At 55.0% G+C, this 24958-nt stretch overlaps 2 protein-coding genes across 2 annotated transcripts in view; one reads left to right on the top strand and one right to left on the bottom strand.

Annotated features, from left to right (window-relative positions):
• Positions 1-24958, top strand: part of LOC133455123 (netrin-1-like) — a 462555-nt gene that overhangs the window by 115009 nt on the left and 322588 nt on the right. The gene's annotated exons all lie outside the window — the stretch shown is intronic.
• On the bottom strand, positions 20986-22721 carry LOC133455428 (tripartite motif-containing protein 16-like). Its single transcript, XM_061734511.1, has one exon. It carries the CDS (start codon positions 22660-22662, stop codon positions 20986-20988), a length of 1677 nt encoding a protein of 558 aa, XP_061590495.1. The 5' UTR covers positions 22663-22721.

The raw sequence follows: 24958 nt of genomic DNA, 5'->3' as shown, positions 1-24958 counted from the left end.
AGTCTGGATCCTGGATCCTGGATCCTGGTTCCTGGTTCCTGGGTCCAGCTCCGAAGTCTGGATCCTGGATCCTGGTTCCTGGTTCCTGGTTCCTGGTTCCTGGTTCCTGGGTCCAGCTCCGGAAGTCTGGATCCTGGATCCTGGATCCTGGTTCCTGGTTCCTGGTTCCTGGGTCCAGCTCCGGAAGTCTGGATCCTGGATCCTGGATTGCTGGTTCCTGGTTCCTGGGTCCAGCTCTGGAAGTCTGGATCCTGGATCCTGGATGCTGGTTCCTGGTTCCTGGGTCCAGCTCTGGAAGTCTGGATCCTGGATCCTGGATGCTGGTTCCTGGTTCCTGGGTCCAGCTCTGGAAGTCTGGATCCTGCCTGGTTCCTGGTTCCTGGGTCCAGCTCTGGAAGTCTGGATCCTGGATCCTGGTTCCTGGGTCCAGCTCTGGAAGTCTGGTTCCTGGATCCTGGTTCCTGGTCCAGCTCTGGAAGTCTGGTTCCTGGATCCTGGTTCCTGGTTCCTGGTTCCAGCTCTGGAAGTCTGGATCCTGGATGCTGGTTCCTGGTTCCTGGGTCCAGCTCCGGAAGTCTGGATCCTGGATCCTGGATCCTGGATCCTGGATCCTGGATCCTGGTTCCTGGGTCCAGCTCTGGAAGTCTGGATCCTGGATCCTGGATGCTGGTTCCTGGTTCCAGGTTCCTGGGTCCAGCTCTGGAAGTCTGGATCCTGGATCCTGGATGCTGGTTCCTGGTTCCTGGTTCCTGGGTCCAGCTCTGGAGGTCTGGATCCAGGATCCAGAAAATCAATAAAAACTGAGATGAGAACATGAAGAGGGAAAGACGTCTACTTGAGTTACAGAACTCAGCTGAGTCTCCAGGACTGTAGTAAATCCAAACTCCAGCGTGGAGCGGCTGAGTGAAGGTGGTCTGGACTCTGTGGAGGAGGGTCATGGTTCCAGAGACGCTGTAGAAGGACAGAACACCTGCTCTGTGATCCAGGTAAACTCCTATTCTGGAGCTCTGAGGAGCTGAGATGGAGGTTCTGATGTTGTTGTACATAAATTCATATCCGTCTGAGTAACACATTAGTGACCAAGATTTGTCATTAGATCCAAATCCGCTTCCCTCCCACCACTCCCCTGATCTGCTGATATTCTTGTATGAAACTGCTACATCAACTCCACCTGCTGTCATCTCCACCTCCCAGTAATGACGTCCAGTCAGGTTCTCTCTGCTCAGGACCTGAGGAACATCAAGTGAATCTGTCTGGATGATCAGAATAAGACTGATCTTGGTTCGTAACTGTCACTTTTCTGTTCTCCTCTGACAGTAACAGCCGTGTGTTTACTGTGTTTGGATCCAGAGTGATTTCACGTGAATACTTCAAGAATCCAGCTCTGCTCGTTGGTTCTGGTTCTGGTTCTGACAGTAAAACATCCACCTCAGTGACGGCCAGTGAGACGTTTGTCCACGTGTCTCTCAGGATGTCCCGTAGTCGACCTCTGACCTCTGACACGGCTGCTGTCACGTCCTCAAAGTACCTGAGAGGACGGATGCCGATGCCGGAGGAGCGTGTGGACTCACCGAGTGGTGACGGTGAGGGGTAAATGTGGAGGAACTGGTTCTGGTCCTCCGTGTCTCTGAGCTGCTTCATCTCAGCGTCTCTCTCTCCTCTTCAGGTCAGTGATCTCCTGCTGAAGCTTCTCCTCAAGCTCTCTGACTCTCCTCACTTCACTTTCCTGCTGGGATATGACCTGCTGCTTCACACCAGAGCTTCTCCAGAACAGACTGTAGTTTCTGTCAGGGAGACGGACACCTGTGAGGGGGGGGGGGGGGGGGGGGAGGGGGGGCTGAGTGGGGGGAACCGGCAGCAGCAGCAGCGGGGGAGGGGCGGGGCAGCAGCAGCGGGGGAGGGGCGGGGCAGCAGCAGAGAGTGAGTGAGTGAGTGAGAGTATCTGAGCTGCTCGGAGCGCTGACAGGGTTCAGGTGAAATCAGTCTGGGTCCAAACACAGCAGAGACACACGGACTGATTTCACTTCAAGAATCCAGCTCTGTTTCTGGTTCTTGTTCTGGTTCTGGTTCTGGTTGTGGTGACAGTGAGGGGCAGTTGTGGAGGAACTGGTTCTGGTCTCGGTGGTCTCTGTGAGCTGCTTCATCTCAGCGTCTCTCTCCTCTTCAGGTCAGTGATCTCCTGCTGCAGCTTCTCCTCCTCCAGCTCTCTGACTCTCCTCACTTCACTTTCCCGCTGGGATCTGATCGGCTGCTTCACGTCAGAGCTTCTCTTCTGGAGGAGAGAGATCAGCTGAGTGAAGATCTCCTCACTGTCCTCCACTGTTTCATCAGCAGACTGATTGACGGCCTCCACCTCCCGCTGAAGCAGCTTCACATCTTTCTCTCTGACCTGGATCTCCTGCTGGATCTGTCGTCGACTCACCTCCATCTCTCTCTGCCTCTCCGTCCTTTCTGCTGCAGCCGAGACCGTGTCGTGGCCTTTATGTTCATCCACAGGGCAGAGATAACAGATACACTTCTGATCGGTACGACAGAACATCTTCCTCACCTCACCGTGACGGGGGGCAGACGTTGTCCTGCAGGTTCTCGGAGGGATCCGCCAGCTTGTGTTTCTTGAATGTAGATGAATCACGATGAGGTCGAAGGTGTTTCTCGCAGGACAGAATAAACAGGACTTGACGGCTTTCAGTTTTCTTCCAGAGCAGACGTCACGGGCCGCGTCTCCAGGTCCAGCGTAGCAGTGATCTGCAGGAGCAGCTCGGAGTCCGGTCTTGGTCATCTGCTCCACTAGAGCTGCTGACGCGGTGTTTTTCAGCAGCTCAGGTTTGTGTGTGAAAGTCCGTCTACACTGAGGACGGCTGGGGAGTTTCTTCTCTCCTTCATCCCAGCGGGATTTCATACAGTTCATACAGTAACCGTGTCAGTCTGGGTCCTGGTTCCTGGATCCTGGTTTTGGTTCCAGGTGCACATTTGCCAAAAAAAAAATCAAAGAAACCATTTGGTGGACGGCCGGGTCCAGTTTCGGGGCCTGAACTCGTGCTCCGTTCAACTAAACTCTTGTTTTGGGCGAAGTAAAGGAAGGGAAAAAGTAAGCACAAAACAAAACAACCTTTTTTAATGAATTGTGTTCATTTTTATTGGACGAGATTTGATTTCAGACGCGTCGGAGCTGGTACAAAGCCGCCTCTCTTGCAGTTCTCGGTTTCCGCCACGGCACGGCGACAATCTGCGGCCGGCCGGGACCGCAGGCTTCCCGGACAGCCGGGGACGGGCTGATGTGAAAATGATGTGAAAAGCTGGAAATGCTGGACGGAGGTGCGGTCCCGGAGGGTCAGGCTCCGTCCCGGGGCCCGAACTCGTGCTCTGCTCCGCTCCGAGCCGCTCCGACGCGTCTCTGCCGCCGTTTCGGGCGGAAGGTGCAGTACCTGGTTTCTGCCATGGGGGGGCGCGGCCCAAAAACGGGCTATGGTACCAGGACCGCCGGGCCTTTTTTCGGCCAGCTGGCTTTGAAAGTGCTCAGCACGAAATGGTGGGGGGGGCTTAAGTCTGGGATCCAAGGGAATCACGGAGAGCGAGGTGTCGGGGCCGTCTCGAGGTGGATTTTTTTTCTCGGGACCGGAGCCGCGGCCGGTCTGAATCCGGGCTCGGAGCGCCCGGATCCCGGCTCAGAGCCGGCTCAGAGCCGGGTGGGTTGTCAGCAGGAGCCTCCTGTGTCCACCCCCCAGGTTCAAGAACTGCGTGATCCGCCGCCGCTCCCCGGAACCCGAACCCGGATGCGCCGCCGTGGGAATCCGGGCTCGGTGCGCCCAGGTCCCGGCTCAGAGCCGGCTCAGAGCCGGCTCAGAGCCGGGTGGTCTGTCAGCTGGGTTCCTCTGGGCTCCATCCCAGGTTGGATACCCGTGATCCCACGGTGATTTGCACCAGGACCCCCCGGTTTGATTCCGGAGCCGGAGCCGCGCGGCCGGTCTGAATCCGGGGTCGGTGCGCCCAGGTCCCGGCTCAGAGCCGGCTCAGAGCCGGCTCAGAGCCGGGTGGGTTGTCAGCAGGAACCTCCTGTGTCCATCCCAGGTTGGATACCCGTGATCCCACGGTGATTTGCACCAGGATCCCCCGGTTTGATTCCGGCGCCGGAGCCGCGCGGCCGGTCTGAATCCGGGCTCGGTGCGCCCAGCTCCCGGCTCAGCGCCGGCTCAGAGCCGGGTGGGTTGTCAGCTGGGTTCCTCTGGGCTCCATCCCAGGTTGGATACCCGTGATCCCACGGTGATTTTCACCAGGATCCCCCGGTTTGATTCCCCGGAACCGAAAGCCCGAGGTGCGCCGCGTGCACGTCTGAATGCGTAACTGGCACCTGTGCGGCTGTTTAAGCCTGTTTAAGCCGAAAAGGGACATTTCACGGTAAGACAAGGACCAGACACATGCAAGGATTGCATTCTTTATTTTATTTCAAGAAAGGAGCTCTATTTAATTGCACTTTTTGCCGCAGCTGCGTCGGATTGCACGGGTTTCTCTCTCTCTCCGGCCGGCCGGCTGGCTGCGAGTTTCGCTGCTCGGCCCCGGTTCTCGTGAGTTCGAGAGGACTTCCAGGAGCTCCCTGGTTCTCTGGGTTCCAAAGACGCGGATCCACTGTCGTTTCTCCTCTCCAGCACCTCTCCGGGTCGGGCAAAGGGCCGGCTCGTCCCGCGGTCTCAGCGGGACCGGAGCTGCTGCTGGTGCTGCAGGTGAATCCTCGGGAGAGACGAGCTGCTCCGGACAGTAAATGTGTTCTGCTTTGTCTTCAATAAACATGCCAAAACGGCTAGAGATGATACACATCTGCCTCCGTGTGTTTCTTCCACGCTGCTGCTGCGTGGCGAGGCTGCACAAACTCTCTCCCATCATGCAGGTTCTGCTTCCAGAGTGAAACGGAGCCGCTTCTGCTGCCGCTTCCAGGGACGTCTGCTGCACTTTGGGCCCGGTACCACGGGCCCGCCGTGCTGGGTCCGGGTGCCGGCGGCCCCGGGGGTGCAGCCCTGGAGGTCCTGGGTCTTGGATCCTGGATCCTGGGTCCTGGTTCCTGGGTCCAGCTCTGGAAGTCTGGATCCTGGATCCTGGATGCTGGATGCTGGTTCCTGGGTCCTGGGTCCAGCTCTGGAAGTCTGGATCCTGGATCCTGGTTCCTGGGTCCAGCTCTGGAAGTCTGGATCCTGGATCCTGGATCCTGGTTCCAGGTTCCTGGGTCCAGCTCCGGAAGTCTGGATCCTGGATCCTGCCTGGTTCCTGGTTCCTGGGTCCAGCTCCGGAAGTCTGGATCCTGGATCCTGGATGCTGGATGCTGGTTCCTGGTTCCTGTGTCCAGCTCTGGAAGTCTGGATCCTGGATCCTGGATGCTGGATGCTGGTTCCTGGTTTCTGGATGCTGGATGCTGGTTCCTGGTTCCTGGGTCCAGCTCTGGAAGTCTGGTTCCTGGATCCTGGATGCTGGTTCCTGGATCCTGGATGCTGGTTCCTGGTTCCTGGGTCCAGCTCCGGAAGTCTGGATCCTGGATCCTGGTTCCTGGTTCCTGGTTCCTGGGTCCAGCTCTGGAAGTCTGGTTCCTGGATCCTGGATGCTGGTTCCTGGATCCTGGATGCTGGTTCCTGGTTCCTGGGTCCTGGGTCCAGCTCCGGAAGTCTGGATCCTGGATCCTGGATGCTGGTTCCTGGTTCCTGGGTCCAGCTCCGGAAGTCTGGATCCTGGATCCTGGATCCTGGTTCCTGGTTCCTGGTTCCAGCTCTGGAAGTCTGGATCCTGGTTCCTGGTTCCTGGGTCCAGCTCCGGAAGTCGGGATCCTGGATCCTGGATGCTGGTTCCTGGTTCCTGGTTCCAGCTCTGGAAGTCTGGATCCTGGATCCTGGATCCTGGATCCTGGATGCTGGTTCCTGGTTCCTGGGCCCTGGGTCCAGCTCTGGAGGTCTGGATCCAGGATCCAGAAAATCAATAAAAACTGAGATGAGAACATGAAGAGGAAACACGTCTACTTGAGTTTACAGAACTCAGCTGAGTCTCCAGGACTGTAGTAAATCCAAACTCCAGCGTGTAGCGGCTGAGTGAAGGTGGTCTGGACTCTGTGGAGGAGGGTCATGGTTCCAGAGATGCTGTAGAAGGACAGAACACCTGCTCTGTGATCCAGGTAAACTCCTATTCCTGAGCTCTGAGGACCTGAGATGGAGGTTCTGATGTCGTTGTACATAAATTCATATCTGTCTGAGTAACACATTAGTGACCAAGATTTGTCATTAGATCCAAATCCGCTTCCCTCCCACCACTCCCCTGATCTGCTGATATTCTTGTATGAAACTGCTACATCAACTCCACTTGCTGTCATCTCCACCTCCCAGTAATGACGTCCAGTCAGACTCTCTCTGCTCAGGACCTGAAACATTTTAGTGAATCTGTCTGGATGATCAGAATAAGACTGATCTTGGTTCGTAACTGTCACCTTTCTGTTCTCCTCTGACAGTAACAGCTCTGTGTATTTACTGTGTTTGGATCCAGAGTGATTTCACGTGAATACTTCAAGAATCCAGCTCTGCTCGTTGGTTCTGGTTCTGGTTCTGACAGTAAAACATCCACCTCAGTGACGGCCAGTGAGACGTTTGTCCACGTGTCTCTCAGGATGTCCCGTAGTCGACCTCTGACCTCTGACACGGCTGCTGTCACGTCCTCAAAGTACCTGAGAGGACGGATGCCGATGCCGGAGGAGCGTGTGGACTCACCGAGTGGTGACGGTGAGGGGTAAATGTGGAGGAACTGGTTCTGGTCCTCCGTGTCTCTGAGCTGCTTCATCTCAGCGTCTCTCTCTCCTCTTCAGGTCACTGATCTCCTGCTGAAGCTTCTCCTCAAGCTCTCTGACTCTCCTCACTTCACTTTCCTGCTGGGATCTGACCTGCTGCTTCACACCAGAGCTTCTCCAGAACAGACTGTAGTTTCTGTCAGGGAGACGGACACCTGTGAGCGGTGAGGAGGGGGGGGGGGGGGGGGGCTGAGTGGGGGGAACCGGCAGCAGCAGCAGCGGGGGAGGGGCGGGGCAGCAGCAACAGCAGAGTGAGTGAGTGAGAGTATCTGAGCTGCTGGGAGCACTGACAGGGTTCAGGTGAAATCACTCTGGGTCCAAACACAGCAGAGACACACTGCCGTGAAGTGTGGACGTGTGATTTCACCTCAAGAATCCAGCTCTGGTTCTGGTTCTGTTTCTGGTTCTGGTTCTGGTTCTGGTTCTGGTTCTGGTTGTGGTGACAGTGAGGGGCAGTTGTGGAGGAACTGGTTCTGGTCCTCGGTGTCTCTGTGAGCTGCTTCATCTCAGCGTCTCTCTCCTCTTCAGGTCAGTGATCTCCTGCTGCAGCTTCTCCTCCTCCAGCTCTCCGACTCTCCTCACTTCACTTTCCTGCTGGGATCTGACCTGCTGCTTCACGTCAGAGCTTCTTTTCTGGAGGAGAGAGATCAGCTCGGTGAACATCTCCTCACTGTCCTCCACTGTTTTATCAGCAGACTGATTGACGGCCTCCACCTCCCGCTGAAGCAGCTTCACATCTTTCTCTCTGACCTGGATCTCCTGCTGGATCTGTCGTCGACTCACCTCCATCTCTCTCTGCCTCTCCGTCCTTTCTGCTGCAGCCGAGACCGTGTCGTGGCCTTTATGTTCATCCACAGGGCAGAGATAACAGATACACTTCTGATCAGTACGACAGAACATCTCCCTCACCTCACCGTGACGGGGGGCAGACGTTGTCCTGCAGGTTCTCGGAGGGATCCGCCAGCTTGTGTTTCTTGAATGTAGATGAATCACGATGAGGTCGAAGGTGTTTCTCGCAGTAAGACGCAGACAGAATAAACAGGACTTGACAGCTTTCAGTTTTCTTCCAGAGCAGACATCACGGGCCACGTCTCCAGGTCCAGCGTAGCAGTGATCGGCAGGAGCAGCTCGGAGTCCGGTCTTGGTCATCTGCTCCACTAAAGCTGCTGACGCGGTGTTTTCCACCAGCTCGGGTTTGTGAGTTAAAGTCCGTCTACACTGAGGACGGCTGGGGAGTTTCTTCTCTCCTTCATCCCAGAGGGATTTCATACAGTTCATACAGTAACCGTGTCAGTCTGGGTCCTGGTTCCTGGATCCTGGTTTTGGTTCCAGGTGCACATTTGCCAAAAATAAAATCAAAGAAACCATTTGGTGGACGGCCGGGTCCGGTTTCGGGGCCTGAACTCGTGCTCCGTTCAACTAAACTCTTGTTTTGGGTGAAGTAAAGGAAGGGAAAAAGTAAGCACAAAACAAAACAACCTTTTTTAATGAATTGTGTTCATTTTTATTGGACGAGATTTGATTTCAGACGCGTCGGAGCTGGTACAAAGCCGCCTCTCTTGCAGTTCTCGGTTTCCGCCACGGCACGGCGACAATCTGCGGCCTGGCTGGGACCGCAGGCTTCCCAGACAGCCGGGGACGGGCTGATGTGAAAATGATGTGAAAAGCTGGAAATGCTGGACGGAGGTGCGGTCCCGCAGGGTCAGGCTCCGTCCCGGGGCCCGAACTCGTGCTCTGCTCCGCTCCGAGCCGCTCCGACGCGTCTCTGCCGCTGTTTCGGGCGGAAGGTGCAGTACCTGGTTTCTGCCATGGGGGGGCGCGGCCCAAAAACGGGCTATGGTACCAGGACTCCCGGCCTTTTTTTGGGCCAGCTGGCTTTAAAAGTGCTCAGCACGAAATGGTGGGGGGGGCTTAAGTCTGGGATCCAAGGGAATCACGGAGAGCGAGGTGTCGGGGCCGTCTCGAGGTGGATTTTTTTTCTCGGGACCGGAGCCGCGGCCGGTCTGAATCCGGGCTCGGAGCGCCCGGATCCCGGCTCAGAGCCGGCTCAGAGCCGGGTGGGTCGTCAGCAGGAGCCTCCTGTGTCCACCCCAGGTTCAAGAACTGCGTGATCCGCCGCCGCTCCCCGGAACCCGAACCCGGATGCGCCGCCGTGGGAATCCGGGCTCGGTGCGCCCAGGTCCCGGCTCAGAGCCGGCTCAGAGCCGGGTGGTCTGTCAGCTGGGTTCCTCTGGGCTCCATCCCAGGTTGGATACCCGTGATCCCACGGTGATTTTCACCAGGATCCCCCGGTTTGATTCCCCGGAACCGAAAGCCCGAGGTGCGCCGCGTGCACGTCTGAATGCGTAACTGGCACCTGTGCGGCTGTTTAAGCCTGTTTAAGCCGAAAAGGGACATTTCACGCTAAGACAAGGACCAGACACATGCAAGGATTGCATTCTTTATTTTATTTCAAGAAAGGAGCTCTATTTAATTGCACTTTTTGCCGCAGCTGCGTCGGATTGCACGCCTTTCTCTCTCTCTCCGGCCGGCCGGCCGGCTGCGAGTCTCGCTGCTCGGCCCCGGTTCTCGTGAGTTCTAGAGGACTTCCAGGAGCTCCCTGGTTCTCTGGGTTCCAAAGACGCGGATCCACTGTCGTTTCTCCTCTCCAGCACCTCTCCGGGTCGGGCAAAGGGCCGGCTCGCCCCGCGGTCTCAGCGGGACCGGAGCTGCTGCAGGTGCCGCAGGTGCTGCAGGTGAATCCTCGGGAGAGACGAGCTGCTCCGGACAGTAAATGTGTTCTGCTTTGTCTTCAATAAACATGCCAAAACGGCTAGAGATGATACACATCTGCCTCCGTGTGTTTCTTCAACGCTGCTGCGTGGCGAGGCTGCACAAACTCTCTCTCCCATCATGCAGGTTCTGCTTCCAGAGTGAAACGGAGCCGCTTCTGCTGCCGCTTCCAGGGACGTCTGCTGCACTCTGTGCCCGGTACCACGGGCCCGCCGTGCTGGGTCCGGGTGCCGGCGGCCCCGGGGGGTGCAGCCCTGGAGGTCCTGGGTCTTGGATCCTGGATCCTGGGTCCTGGTTCCTGGTTCCAGCTCTGGAAGTCTGGATCCTGGATCCTGGATGCTGGATGCTGGTTCCTGGGTCCTGGGTCCAGCTCTGGAAGTCTGGATCCTGCCTGGTTCCTGGTTCCTGGGTCCAGCTCTGGAAGTCTGGTTCCTGGATGCTGGTTCCTGGATCCTGGATGCTGGTTCCTGGTTCCTGGGTCCTGGGTCCAGCTCTGGAAGTCTGGATCCTGCCTGGTTCCTGGTTCCTGGGTCCAGCTCTGGAAGTCTGGATCCTGCCTGGTTCCTGGTTCCTGGGTCCAGCTCTGGAAGTCTGGATCCTGGATGCTGGTTCCTGGGTCCAGCTCTGGAAGTCTGGTTCCTGGATGCTGGTTCCTGGATCCTGGATGCTGGTTCCTGGTTCCTGGGTCCAGCTCCGGAAGTCTGGATCCTGGATCCTGGATGCTGGTTCCTGGTTCCTGGGCCCTGGATCCTGGTTCCTGGTTCCTGGGTCCAGCTCCGGAAGTCTGGATCCTGGATCCTGGATCCTGGTTCCTGGTTCCTGGGTCCAGCTCCGGAAGTCTGGATCCTGGTTCCTGGTTCCTGGGTCCAGCTCTGGAAGTCTGGTTCCTGGATGCTGGTTCCTGGATCCTGGATGCTGGTTCCTGGTTCCTGGTTCCAGCTCCGGAAGTCTGGATCCTGGATCCTGGATGCTGGTTCCTGGTTCCTGGGCCCTGGATCCTGGTTCCTGGTTCCTGGGTCCAGCTCCGGAAGTCTGGATCCTGGATCCTGGGTCCTGGATCCTGGGTCCTGGTTCCTGGTTCCTGGGCCCTGGGTCCAGCTCTGGAGGTCTGGATCCAGGATCCAGAAAATCAATAAAAACTGAGATGAGAACATGAAGAGGAAAGACGTCTACTTGAGTTTACAGAACTCGGCTGAGTCTCCAGGACTGTAGTAAATCCTAACTCCAGCGTGGAGCGGCTGAGTGAAGGAGGTCTGGACTCTGTGGAGGAGGGTCATGGTTCCAGAGACGCCGTAGAAGGACAGAACACCTGCTCTGTGATCCAGGTAAACTCCTATTCTGGAGCTCTGAGGACCTGAGATGGAGGTTCTGATGCTGTTGTACATAAATTCATAACTGTCTGAGTAACACATTAGTGACCAAGATTTGTCATTATATCCAAATCCACTTCCCTCCCACCACCCCCCTGATCTGCTGATATTCTTGTATGAAACTGCTACACCAACTCCACTTGCTGTCATCTCCACCTCCCAGTAACGACGTCCAGTCAGGTTCTCTCTGCTCAGGACCTGTCGAACATAAATGAATCTGTCTGGATGACCAGAATAAGACTGATCTTGGTTCGTAACTGTCACCTTTCTGTTCTCCTCTGACAGTAACAGCCGTGTGTTTACTGTGTTTGGATCCAGAGTGATTTCACGTGAATACTTCAAGAATCCAGCTCTGCTCGTTGGTTCTGGTTCTGGTTCTGACAGTAAAACATCCACCTCAGTGACGGCCAGTGAGACGTTTGTCCACGTGTCTCTCAGGATGTCCCGTAGTCGACCTCTGACCTCTGACACGGCTGCTGTCACGTCCTCAAAGTACCTGAGAGGACGGATGCCGATGCCGGAGGAGCGTGTGGACTCACCGAGTGGTGACGGTGAGGGGCGGCTGTGGAGGAACTGGTTCTGGTCCTCCGTGTCTCTGAGCTGCTTCATCTCAGCGTCTCTCTCTCCTCTTCAGGTCAGTGATCTCCTGCTGAAGCTTCTCCTCCAGCTCTCTGACTCTCCTCACTTCACTTTCCTGCTGGGATATGACCTGCTGCTTCACACCAGAGCTTCTCCAGAACAGACTGTAGTTTCTGTCAGGGAGACGGACACCTGTGAGGGGGGGGGGGGGGGGGGGAGGGGGGGCTGAGTGGGGGGAACCGGCAGCAGCAGCAGCGGGGGAGGGGCGGGGCAGCAGCAACAGAGAGAGAGAGTGAGTGAGAGTATCTGAGCTGCTCGGAGCGCTGACAGGGTTCAGGTGAAATCAGTCTGGGTCCAAACACAGCAGAGACACACGGACTGATTTCACTTCAAGAATCCAGCTCTGTTTCTGGTTCTTGTTCTGGTTCTGGTTCTGGTTCTGGTTCTGGTTGTGGTGACAGTGAGGGGCAGTTGTGGAGGAACTGGTTCTGGTCCTCCGTGTCTCTGTGAGCTGCTTCATCTCAGCGTCTCTCTCCTCTTCAGGTCAGTGATCTCCTGCTGCAGCTTCTCCTCCTCCAGCTCTCCGACTCTCCTCACTTCAGTTTCCTGCTGGGATCTGATCTGCTGCTTCACGTCAGAGCTTCTCTTCTGGAGGAGAGAGATCAGCTCGGTGAACATCTCCTCACTGTCCTCCACTGTTTTATCAGCAGACCGATTGATGGCCTCCACCTCCTGCTGAAGCAGCTTCACATCTTTCTCTCTGACCTGGATCTCCTGCTGGATCTGTCGTCGACTCACCTCCATCTCTCTCTGCCTCTCCGTCCTTTCTGCTGCAGCCGAGACCGTGTCGTGGCCTTTATGTTCATCCACAGAGCAGAGATAACAGATACACTTCTGATCGGTACGACAGAACATCTTCCTCACCTCACCGTGACGGGGGGCAGACGTTGTCCTGCAGGTTCTCGGAGGGATCCGCCAGCTCGTGTTTCTTGAATGTAGATGAATCACGATGAGGTCGAAGGTGTTTCTCGCAGTAAGACGCCAGACAGAATAAACAGGACTTGACGGCTTTCAGTTTTCTTCCAGAGCAGACATCACGGGCCACGTCTCCAGGTCCAGCGTAGCGGTGATCTGCAGGAGCAGCTCGGAGTCCGGCCTTCGTCATCTGCTCCACTAAAGCTGCTGACGTGGTGTTTTTCAGCAGCTCGGGTTTGTGAGTTAAAGTCCGTCTACACTGAGGACGGCTGGGGAGTTTCTTCTCTCCTTCATCCCAGAGGGATTTCATACAGTTCATACAGTAACCGTGTCAGTCTGGGTCCTGGTTCCTGGATCCTGGTTTTGGTTCCAGGTGCACATTTGCCAAAAAAAAAATCAAAGAAACCATTTGGTGGACGGCCGGGTCCGGTTTCGGGGCCTGAACTCGTGCTCTGTTCAACTAAACTCTTGTTTTGGGTGAAGTAAAGGAAGGGAAAAAGTAAGCACAAAACAAAACAACCTTTTTTAATGAATTGTGTTCATTTTTATTGGACGAGATTTGATTTCAGACGCGTCGGAGCTGGTACAAAGCCGCCTCTCTTGCAGTTCTCGGTTTCCGCCACGGCACGGCGACAATCTGCGGCCGGCTGGGACCGCAGGCTTCCCGGACAGCCGGGGACGGGCTGATGTGAAAATGATGTGAAAAGCTGGAAATGCTGGACGGAGGTGCGGTCCCGGAGGGTCAGGCTCCGTCCCGGGGCCCGAACTCGTGCTCTGCTCCGCTCCGAGCCGCTCCGACGCGTCTCTGCCGCCGTTTCGGGCGGAAGGTGCAGTACCCGGTTTCTGCCATGGGGGGGCGCGGCCCAAAAACGGGCTATGGTACCAGGACCGCCGGGCTTTTTTTCGGCCAGCTGGCTTTAAAAGTGCTCAGCACGAAATGGTGGGGGGGGCTTAAGTCTGGGATCCAAGGGAATCACGGAGAGCGAGGTGTCGGGGCCGTCTCGAGGTGGATTTTTTTTCTCGGGACCGGAGCCGCGGCCGGTCTGAATCCGGGGTGGGAGCGCCCGGATCCCGGCTCAGAGCCGGCTCAGAGCCGGGTGGGTTGTCAGCAGGAGCCTCCTGTGTCCACCCCAGGTTCAAGAACTGCGTGATCCGCCGCCGCTCCCCGGAACCCGAACCCGGATGCGCCGCCGTGGGAATCCGGGCTCGGTGCGCCCAGGTCCCGGCTCAGAGCCGGCTCAGAGCCGGGTGGTCTGTCAGCTGGGTTCCTCTGGGCTCCATCCCAGGTTGGATACCCGTGATCCCGCGGTGATTTGCACCAGGATCCCCCGGTTTGATTCCGGCGCCGGAGCCGCGCGGCCGGTCTGAATCCGGGGTCGGTGCGCCCAGCTCCCGGCTCAGAGCCGGCTCAGAGCCGGGTGGGTTGTCAGCTGGGTTCCTCTGGGCTCCATCCCAGGTTGGATACCCGTGATCCCACGGTGATTTTCACCAGGATCCCCCGGTTTGATTCCCCGGAACCGAAAGCCCGAGGTGCGCCGCACGCACGTCTGAATGCGTAACTGGCACCTGTGCGGCTGTTTAAGCCTGTTTAAGCCGAAAAGGGACATTTCACGGTAAGACAAGGACCAGACACATGCAAGGATTGCATTCTTTATTTTATTTCAAGAAAGGAGCTCTATTTAATTGCACTTTTTGCCGCAGCTGCGTCGGATTGCACGGGTTTCTCTCTCTCTCTCCGGCCGGCCGGCCGGCTGCGAGTTTCGCTGCTCGGCCCCGGTTCTCGTGAGTTCTAGAGGACTTCCAGGAGCTCCCTGGTTCTCTGGGTTCCAAAGACGCGGATCCACTGTCGTTTCTCCTCTCCAGCACCTCTCCGGGTCGGGCAAAGGGCCGGCTCGCCCCGCGGTCTCAGCGGGACCGGAGCTGCTGCAGGTGCCGCAGGTGCTGCAGGTGAATCCTCTGGAGAGACGAGCTGCTCCGGACAGTAAATGTGTTCTGCTTTGTCTTCAATAAACATGCCAAAACGGCTAGAGATGATACACATCTGCCTCCGTGTGTTTCTTCCACGCTGCTGCTGCGTGGCGAGGCTGCGCAAACTCTCTCCCATCATGCAGGTTCTGCTTCCAGAGTGAAACGGAGCCGCTTCTGCTGCCGCTTCCAGGGACGTCTGCTGCACTTTGGGCCCGGTACCACGGGCCCGCCGTGCTGGGTCCGGGTGCCGGCGGCCCCGGGGGTGCAGCCCTGGAGGTCCTGGGTCTTGGATCCTGGATCCTGGGTCCTGGTTCCTGGGTCCAGCTCTGGAAGTCTGGATCCTGGATCCTGGATCCTGGATGCTGGTTCCTGGTTCCTGGATCCTGGATCCTGGATCCTGGATGCTGGTTCCTGGATGCTGGATCCTGGATGCTGGTTCCTGGTTCCTGGTTCCTGGTTCCTGGGTCCAGCTCCGGAAGTCTGGATCCTGGATCCTGGATCCTGGTTCCTGGTTCCTGGGTCCAGCTCCGGAAGTCTGGATCCTGGATCCTGGTTCCTGGTTCCTGGTTCCTGGTTCCTGGTTCCTGGGTCCAGCTCCGGAAGTCTGGATCCTGGATCCTGGATCCTGGTTCCTGGTTCCTGGTTCCTGGGTCCAGCTCCGGAAGTCTGGATCCTGGATCCTGGATGCTGGTTCCTGGTTCCTGGGTCCAGCTCTGGAAGTCTGGATCCTGGATCCTGGATGCTGGTTCCTGGTTCCTGGGTCCAGCTCTGGAAGTCTGGATCCTGGATCCTGGATGCTGGTTCCTGGTTCCTGGGTCCAGCTCTGGAAGTCTGGATCCTGCCTGGTTCCTGGTTCCTGGGTCCAGCTCTGGAAGTCTGGATCCTGGATCCTGGTTCCTGGGTCCAGCTCTGGAAGTCTGGTTCCTGGATCCTGGTTCCTGGGTCCAGCTCTGGAAGTCTGGTTCCTGGATCCTGGTTCCTGGTTCCTGGTTCCAGCTCTGGAAGTCTGGATCCTGGATGCTGGTTCCTGGTTCCTGGGTCCAGCTCCGGAAGTCTGGATCCTGGATCCTGGATCCTGGATCCTGGATCCTGGATCCTGGTTCCTGGGTCCAGCTCTGGAAGTCTGGATCCTGGATCCTGGATGCTGGTTCCTGGTTCCAGGTTCCTGGGTCCAGCTCTGGAAGTCTGGATCCTGGATCCTGGATGCTGGTTCCTGGTTCCTGGTTCCTGGGTCCAGCTCTGGAGGTCTGGATCCAGGATCCAGAAAATCAATAAAAACTGAGATGAGAACATGAAGAGGAAAGACGTCTACTTGAGTTTACAGAACTCAGCTGAGTCTCCAGGACTGTAGTAAATCCAAACTCCAGCGTGGAGCGGCTGAGTGAATGTGGTCTGGACTCTGTGGAGGAGGGTCATGGTTCCAGAGACGCTGTAGAAGGACAGAACACCTGCTCTGTGATCCAGGTAAACTCCTATTCTGGAGCTCTGAGGAGCTGAGATGGAGGTTCTGATGTTGTTGTACATAAATTCATATCCGTCTGAGTAACACATTAGTGACCAAGATTTGTCATTAGATCCAAATCCGCTTCCCTCCCACCACTCCCCTGATCTGCTGATATTCTTGTATGAAACTGCTACATCAACTCCACCTGCTGTCATCTCCACCTCCCAGTAATGACGTCCAGTCAGGTTCTCTCTGCTCAGGACCTGAGGAACATCAAGTGAATCTGTCTGGATGATCAGAATAAGACTGATCTTGGTTCGTAACTGTCACTTTTCTGTTCTCCTCTGACAGTAACAGCCGTGTGTTTACTGTGTTTGGATCCAGAGTGATTTCACGTGAATACTTCAAGAATCCAGCTCTGCTCGTTGGTTCTGGTTCTGGTTCTGACAGTAAAACATCCACCTCAGTGACGGCCAGTGAGACGTTTGTCCACGTGTCTCTCAGGATGTCCCGTAGTCGACCTCTGACCTCTGACACGGCTGCTGTCACGTCCTCAAAGTACCTGAGAGGACGGATGCCGATGCCGGAGGAGCGTGTGGACTCACCGAGTGGTGACGGTGAGGGGTAAATGTGGAGGAACTGGTTCTGGTCCTCCGTGTCTCTGTGAGCTGCTTCATCTCAGCGTCTCTCTCTCCTCTTCAGGTCAGTGATCTCCTGCTGAAGCTTCTCCTCAAGTTCTCTGACTCTCCTCACTTCACTTTCCTGCTGGGATCTGACCTGCTGCTTCACCTCAGAGCTTCTCCAGAACAGACTGTAGTTTCTGTCAGGGAGACGGACACCTGTGAGCAGTGAGGGGGGGGGGGGGGGGAGGGGGGGGGGGGGGGGCTGAGTGGGGGGAACCGGCAGCAGCAGCAGCGGGGGAGGGGCGGGGCAGCAGCAGCAACAGAGAGAGTGAGTGAGTGAGTCTGAGCTGCTCGGAGCACTGACAGGGTTCAGGTGAAATCACTTCAAGAATCCAGCTCTGTTTCTGGTTCTGGTTCTGGTTCTGGTTGTGGTGACAGTGAGGGGCAGTTGTGGAGGAACTGGTTCTGGTCCTCCGTGTCTCTGTGAGCTGCTTCATCTCAGCGTCTCTCTCCTCCTCAGGTCAGTGATCTCCTGCTGAAGCTTCTCCTCCTCCAGCTCTCCGACTCTCCTCACTTCAGGTTCCTGCTGGGATCTGATCTGCTGCTTCACGTCAGAGCTTCTTTTCTGGAGGAGAGAGATCAGCTCGGTGAAGATCTCCTCACTGTCCTCCACTGTTTTATCAGCAGACTGATTGACGGCCTCCACCTCCCGCTGAAGCAGCTTCACATCTTTCTCTCTGACCTGGATCTGCTGCTGGATTTGTCGTCGACTCACCTCCATCTCTCTCTGCCTCTCCGTCCTTTCTGCTGCAGCCGAGACCGTGTCGTGGCCTTTATGTTCATCCACAGGGCAGAGATAACAGATACACTTCTGATCGGTACGACAGAACATCTTCATCACCTCACCGTGACGGGGGCAGACGTTGTCCTGCAGGTTCTCGGAGGGATCCGCCAGCTCGTGTTTCTTGAATGTAGATGAATCACGATGAGGTCGAAGGTGTTTCTCGCAGTAAGACGCCAGACAGAATAAACAGGACTTGACGGCTTTCAGTTTTCTTCCAGAGCAGACATCACGGGCCACGTCTCCAGGTCCAGCGTAGCGGTGATCTGCAGGAGCAGCTCGGAGTCCGGCCTTCGTCATCTGCTCCACTAAAGCTGCTGACGCGGTGTTTTCCACCAGCTCGGGTTTGTGAGTTAAAGTCCGTCTACACTGAGGACGTCTGGGGAGTTTCTTCTCTCCTTCATCCCAGAGGGATTTCATACAGTTCATACAGTAACCGTGTCAGTCTGGGTCCTGGTTCCTGGATCCTGGTTTTGGTTCCAGGTGCACATTTGCCAAAAAAAAAATCAAAGAAACCATTTGGTGGACGGCCGGGTCCAGTTTCGGGGCCTGAACTCGTGCTCCGTTCAACTAAACTCTTGTTTTGGGCGAAGTAAAGGGAGGGAAAAAGTAAGCACAAAACAAAACAACCTTTTTTAATGAATTGTGTTCATTTTTATTGGACGAGATTTGATTTCAGACGCGTCGGAGCTGGTACAAAGCCGCCTCTCTTGCAGTTCTCGGTTTCCGCCACGGCACGGCGACAATCTGCGGCCGGCTGGGACCGCAGGCTTCCCGGACAGCCGGGGTGATGTGAAAACGATGTGAAAAGCTGGAAATGCTGGACGGAGGTGCGGTCCCGGAGGGTCAGGCTCCGTCCCGGGGCCCGAACTCGTGCTCTGCTCCGCTCCGAGCCGCTCCCACGCGTCTCTGCCGCTGTTTCGGGCGGAAGGTGCAGTACCCGGTTTCTGCCATGGGGGGGCGCGGCCCAAAAACGGGCCATGGTACCAGGACCGCCGGGCTTTTTTTCGGCCAGCTGGCTTTAAAAGTGCTCAGCACGAAATGGTGGGGGGGGCTTAAGTCTGGGATCCAAGGGAATCACGGAGAGCGAGGTGTCGGGGCCGTCTCGAGGTGGATTTTTTTTCTCGGGACCGGAGCCGCGGCCGGTCTGAATCCGGGCTCGGAGCGCCCGGATCCCGGCTCAGAGCCGGCTCAGAGCCGGGTGGGTTGTCAGCAGGAGCCTCCTGTGTCCACCCCAGGTTCAAGAACTGCGTGATCCGCCGCCGCTCCCCGGAACCCGAACCCGGATGCGCCGCCGTGGGAATCCGGGCTCGGTGCGCCCAGGTCCCGGCTCAGAGCCGGCTCAGAGCCGGGTGGTCTGTCAGCTGGGTTCCTCTGGGCTCCATCCCAGGTTGGATACCCGTGATCCCACGGTGATTTGCACCAGGATCCCCCGGTTTGATTCCGGAGCCGGAGCCGCGCGGCCGGTCTGAATCCGGGCTCGGTGCGCCCAGGTCCCGGCTCAGAGCCGGCTCAGAGCCGGCTCAGAGCCGGCTCAGAGCCGGGTGGGTTGTCAGCAGGAGCCTCCTGTGTCCACCCCAGGTTGGATACCCGTGATCCCACGGTGATTTGCACCAGGATCCCCCGGTTTGATTCCCCGGAACCGAAAGCCCGAGGTGCGCCGCGTGCACGTCTGAATGCGTAACTGGCACCTGTGCGGCTGTTTAAGCCTGTTTAAGCCGAAAAAAGGGACATTTCACGGTAAGACAAGGACCAGACACATGCAAGGATTGAATTCTTTATTTTATTTCAAGAAAGGAGCTCTATTTAATTGCACTTTTTGCCGCAGCTGCGTCGGATTGCACGCCTTTCTCTCTCTCTCCGGCCGGCCGGCTGGCTGCGAGTTTCGCTGCTGGGCCCCGGTTCTCGTGAGTTCTAGAGGACTTCCAGGAGCTCCCTGGTTCTCTGGGTTCCAAAGACGCGGATCCACTGTCGTTTCTCCTCTCCAGCACCTCTCCGGGTCGGGCAAAGGGCCGGCTCGCCCCGCGGTCTCAGCGGGACCGGAGCTGCTGCAGGTGCTGCAGGTGCTGCAGGTGCCGCAGGTGCTGCAGGTGAATCCTCGGGAGAGACGAGCTGCTCCGGACAGTAAATGTGTTCTGCTTTGTCTTCAATAAACATGCCAAAACGGCTAGAGATGATACACATCTGCCTCCGTGTGTTTCTTCCACGCTGCTGCTGCGTGGCGAGGCTGCACAAACTCTCTCCCATCATGCAGGTTCTGCTTCCAGAGTGAAACGGAGCCGCTTCTGCTGCCGCTTCCAGGGACGTCTGCTGCACTCTGTGCCCGGTACCACGGGCCCGCCGTGCTGGGTCCGGGTGCCGGCGGCCCCGGGGGTGCAGCCCTGGAGGTCCTGGGTCTTGGATCCTGGATCCTGGGTCCTGGTTCCTGGGTCCAGCTCTGGAAGTCTGGATCCTGGATCCTGGATGCTGGTTCCTGGATCCTGGATGCTGGATGCTGGTTCCTGGGTCCTGGGTCCAGCTCTGGAAGTCTGGATCCTGCCTGGTTCCTGGTTCCTGGGTCCAGCTCTGGAAGTCTGGTTCCTGGATCCTGGATGCTGGATGCTGGTTCCTGGGTCCTGGGTCCAGCTCTGGAAGTCTGGATCCTGCCTGGTTCCTGGTTCCTGGGTCCAGCTCTGGAAGTCTGGATCCTGGATCCTGGTTCCTGGGTCCAGCTCTGGAAGTCTGGATCCTGGATGCTGGTTCCTGGGTCCAGCTCTGGAAGTCTGGTTCCTGGATGCTGGTTCCTGGATCCTGGATGCTGGTTCCTGGTTCCTGGGTCCAGCTCTGGAAGTCTGGATCCTGGATCCTGGATGCTGGTTCCTGGTTCCTGGGTCCAGCTCCGGAAGTCTGGATCCTGGATCCTGGATGCTGGTTCCTGGTTCCTGGGCCCTGGATCCTGGTTCCTGGTTCCTGGGTCCAGCTCCGGAAGTCTGGATCCTGGATCCTGGATGCTGGTTCCTGGTTCCTGGGCCCTGGATCCTGGTTCCTGGTTCCTGGTTCCTGGGTCCAGCTCCGGAAGTCTGGATCCTGGTTCCTGGTTCCTGGTTCCTGGGTCCAGCTCCGGAAGTCTGGATCCTGGTTCCTGGTTCCTGGTTCCTGGTTCCTGGTTCCTGGGTCCAGCTCCGGAAGTCTGGATCCTGGATCCTGGATGCTGGTTCCTGGTTCCTGGGTCCAGCTCCGGAAGTCTGGATCCTGGATCCTGGATCCTGGTTCCTGGTTCCTGGGTCCAGCTCCGGAAGTCTGGATCCTGGTTCCTGGTTCCTGGGTCCAGCTCTGGAAGTCTGGTTCCTGGATGCTGGTTCCTGGATCGTGGTTCCTGGTTCCTGGGTCCAGCTCTGGAAGTCTGGTTCCTGGATGCTGGTTCCTGGATCCTGGATGCTGGTTCCTGGTTCCTGGTTCCAGCTCTGGAAGTCTGGATCCTGGATCCTGGATGCTGGTTCCTGGTTCCTGGATCCTGGTTCCTGGTTCCTGGTTCCTGGTTCCTGGGTCCAGCTCTGGAGGTCTGGATCCAGGATCCAGAAAATCAATAAAAACTGAGATGAGAACATGAAGAGGAAAGACGTCTACTTGAGTTTACAGAACTCGGCTGAGTCTCCAGGACTGTAGTAAATCCAAACTCCAGCGTGTAGCGGCTGAGTGAAGGTGGTCTGGACTCTGTGGAGGAGGGTCATGGTTCCAGAGATGCTGTAGAAGGACAGAACACCTGCTCTGTGATCCAGGTAAACTCCTATTCTGGAGCTCTGAGGAGCTGAGATGGAGGTTCTGATGTTGTTGTGACAAAATTCATAACTGTCTGAGGAACAATATAGGGACCAAGATTTGTCATTATATCCAAATCCACTTCCCTCCCACCACCCCCCTGATCTGCTGATATTCTTGTATGAAACTGCTACATCAACTCCACTTGCTGTCATCTCCACCTCCCAGTAATGACGTCCAGTCAGACTCTCTCTACTCAGGACCTGTCGAACATAAATGAATCTGTCTGGATGATCAGAATAAGACTGATCTTGCTTCATCAAAGTCACCTTTCTGTTCTTCTTTGATAGTAACAGCTTTGTATTTACTGTGTTTGGATCCAGAGTGATTTCACATGAATACTTCAAGAATCCAGCTCTGCTCGTTGGTTCTGGTTGTGGCAGTAAAACATCCACCTCAGTGATGGTCAGTGAGACGTTTGTCCACGTGTCTCTCAGGATGTCCTGTAGTTGACCTCTGACCTCTGACACAGCTGCTGTCACATCCTTAAAGTATCTGAGAGGACGGATACTGATTCTGGAGGAGTGTGTGGACTGACTGAGTGGTGACAGTGAGGGGCGGCTGTGGAGGAACTGGTTGTGGTCCTCGGTGTCTGAGAGCTGCTTCATCTCAGCGTCTCTCCTCTTCAGGTCACTGATCTCCTGCTGCAGTTTCTCCTCCAGCTCTCTGACTCTCCTCACTTCAGTTTCCTGCTGGGATCTGATCTGCTGCTTCACATCAGAGCTTCTTTTCTGGAGGAGAGAGATCAGCTCAGTGAAGATCTCCTCACTGTCCTCCACTGTTTTATCAGCAGACTGATTGATGGCCTCCACCTCCTTCTGAAGCAGCTTCACATCCTTCTCTCTGACCTGGATCTCCTGCTGGATCTGTTGTCGACTCACCTCCATCTCTCTCTGCCTCTCAGTCCTTTCTGCTGAAGCTAAAACTGTGTCGTGGCCTTTATGTTCATCCACAGAGCAGAGATAACAGATACACTTCTGATCAGTACGACAGAACATCTTCATCACCTCACCGTGACGGGGGCAGATGTTGTCCTGCAGGTTCTTGGAGGGATCCACCAGCTTGTGTTTCTTGAATGTAGATGAATCATGATGAGGTTGAAGGTGTTTCTGGCAGTAAGAGGCCAGACAGACCAAACAGGACTTGACGGCTTTCAGTTTTCTTCCAGAGCAGAAATCACAGGCCACATCTTCAGGTCCAGCATAGCAGTGATCAGCAGGAGCAGCTTGGAGTCCGGTCTTCTTCAGCTGCTCCACTAAAGCTGCTAACATGGTGTTTTTCACCAGCGCAGGCTTCGGGATGAAAGTCTGTCGACACTGAGGACAGCTGGGGAGTTTCTTCTCTCCTTCATCCCAGTAGGATTTAATACAGTTCATACAGTAACTGTGTCCACAGGGAATAGTCACCGGATCCTTTAAAACTTCCAAACAGATGGAACAAGAAAATGTTCCCTGGTCCAGCTGATCTCCTTGCTGCGCCATTTCACCTCTCGGTAACTGAGACTGAGACAGTTTCACTTCCTCAAAGCTGAAACTTGTCTGAGCGCTGATCTACAAATCATGCGTCTGTGCAGAGAACGGAGGCTGTCAGCTCTCAGTGTTCAGCTCGTGTTGTTCAGACCCGTCTTCCAGCTGCAGATCTGCAGGGGAGGGAACCAGGAAACTGGTCCGACTGCATCAGCTGGTCTGAGAGCAGGAAGAAGAGGGAGGTTCTTCAGCACCAGATTCCAGGAAGAGGACCAACTCTGGATTTAACCCTTTTATATCAGACTCCAGTTTACAAGGAAACCTCTTTTTACCTCAACTTGTATTTAGTCAGAAATAAAAACACAAAAATGTAACTTAGGTTTCATTTTAGACAGATGGATTACTCTTATAGCTTATAATTCTTATGAATTTCACATGAACAGAAATTTCTACACAATTTTTACATGTTTGTCCAACAGATGGAGGGGGGTCGGCACAGGCCTCTGGAAGTAAATACAGCTGTGTTTCAAAGTAAATGGTTTAATAAAAAACAATAATTAAATGGAAGAGAGAAAGGAAAATGATACTGAATGAATTCAGGAGTGTTAATGACGCCCACTGTAAAAACCACTAATGACTGGTTAGCTGAGGAGTTGGCCCGCTACAGGGTGTCCAATAAGAACTTGAGCCAGAGATGTCAAGTCAGTACTTTTTGTGCAGTTTATTGTGAAGCTGGTACATGGTATGTGGTTCTGGAATAAAACAAACAGTAAATCATGTATATTAATTATACACCTCTGTATAATAACCCAATTAAAAATGTATATCTTAAATGAAATATAACTAGATGTACGCTTGCAGCTTTAATTTATTTTGTTTTGAGTATTACTGGTACCAAATGAGTAAGTGAGCAAGTTCAGAGCTGTTATAGCCGGGAAAGTGAACTGAGTGTCCGAGACGCCATTATTGTTGTGTGTAGAGCTAGTGTTAGCCGTGTCTCGGCTAGCTGGAAGGAGACCGCGTGTGTGTGAGGGAGAAAATATTGTGCGTGAGTTTCCTGAGTGAGTATGACCATTTCTTGACCGGGTAACAATATGAAAATGTATGAGAACGAACAGTGAGTTTATTAGTGTTTAAATTTATGCTTAGTGTGTCTACGACCTACATGCCTGCCGCTGATCTGCTGCTGCTGTAGAGGATGTGGCAGTAGGACAAGTGTTCTTCCTCGTTTTTTCTTTCCCCTTACTCCTCTGGGCGAGGGTTTGAGGGAACTGCAGTTATTCGTGAGTACTGAGAAACACTTTCTCAAGAATATATAAGCTCCAACTCAACAAGCGCGCCAATGATATGGTACCTTAACTGACTTGCAAAACCCCGGGTATTAATTTTTATTTTATTTTGATGATCTCAAGGGTCACCACGTTAAATTAAAGGGTGATGGCCTAGATTTTTTTTTCTTTTTGTGTAATAAAACACTTCTTCCTGTTTAAACGTGTATTTGCAGTCATAAATGTTTATTTGAATGTGGTGTTTTCAGGGCTATAGTGTGTTAAAGGTACATGCATGGGAGTATTGTGGTTTATAATAACAATGACTACGTTTACATGCAGTCAAAATTCGGGTTATTGCTAATATTCCGGTTACTGAAACATTCGGAATATTCTGTTTCCATGCCTGAGCAAACAGGGTTATCCCTGTATACATGGTAATTAATCATTTGGGATATCTGGATCAAACCAGCGACGCACGGAGAACGTCATGACGCAATTCCCGTCATTTCCGCTTCTTCTTCCTGTATCTAAATCCAAAACAACAACAATAACAGCTGCACAGCGGATAATCGGACCCGCTGGTACTGTTTTGTTTCTTGGCCCTGTAGTTCCCCTTTTTCAGCGTCTTCCAGCGGTGCTTGATCTGGTCTGGAGTTCATTCATGCGCAGAAAACAAATTCCCGTTCCTTTTGATGGGGATATCCCGTTAGGCGTTTATATGACCAAATATTCGGGTTAGAAAAGGAGTAACCCAGGGCTCATTTTTGGGTTTTTAAAAACCGGAATATGAGCAAATTCTGGTTATTCAAAGGGGTTATTGGTGTTTACATGGCCGTGCAAAACCGGGTTATTGCTAATATTCCGGTTTTAAAAGGGTTATTGACTGCATGTAAACGCAGTCAGTGTAGCTATAAAATAAGCTAACCAGGCCTCTGCATCATAGTCAGAGTCATACGCTCTAGGTTTAAGTAAACCCAGTTAGACGTTAATATTTTCGTGGACTCCCTTCAATTCAGCTCCCATGCTCGAGGTGCCATCAG

The sequence above is a fragment of the Cololabis saira genome, chromosome 1, assembly GCF_033807715.1.
Source record: "Cololabis saira isolate AMF1-May2022 chromosome 1, fColSai1.1, whole genome shotgun sequence".
NCBI lineage: Eukaryota > Metazoa > Chordata > Actinopteri > Beloniformes > Belonidae > Cololabis > Cololabis saira.
Note: the sequence above shows the minus strand (reverse complement) of the source record. Positions and strands in the feature narration are given on the sequence as shown.

Excerpts from the sequence above, each read along its gene's own strand:
- LOC133455428 (XM_061734511.1), bottom strand. The coding sequence starts at position 22,662 with ATGGCGCAGCAAGGAGATCAGCTGGACCAGGGAACATTTTCTTGTTCC.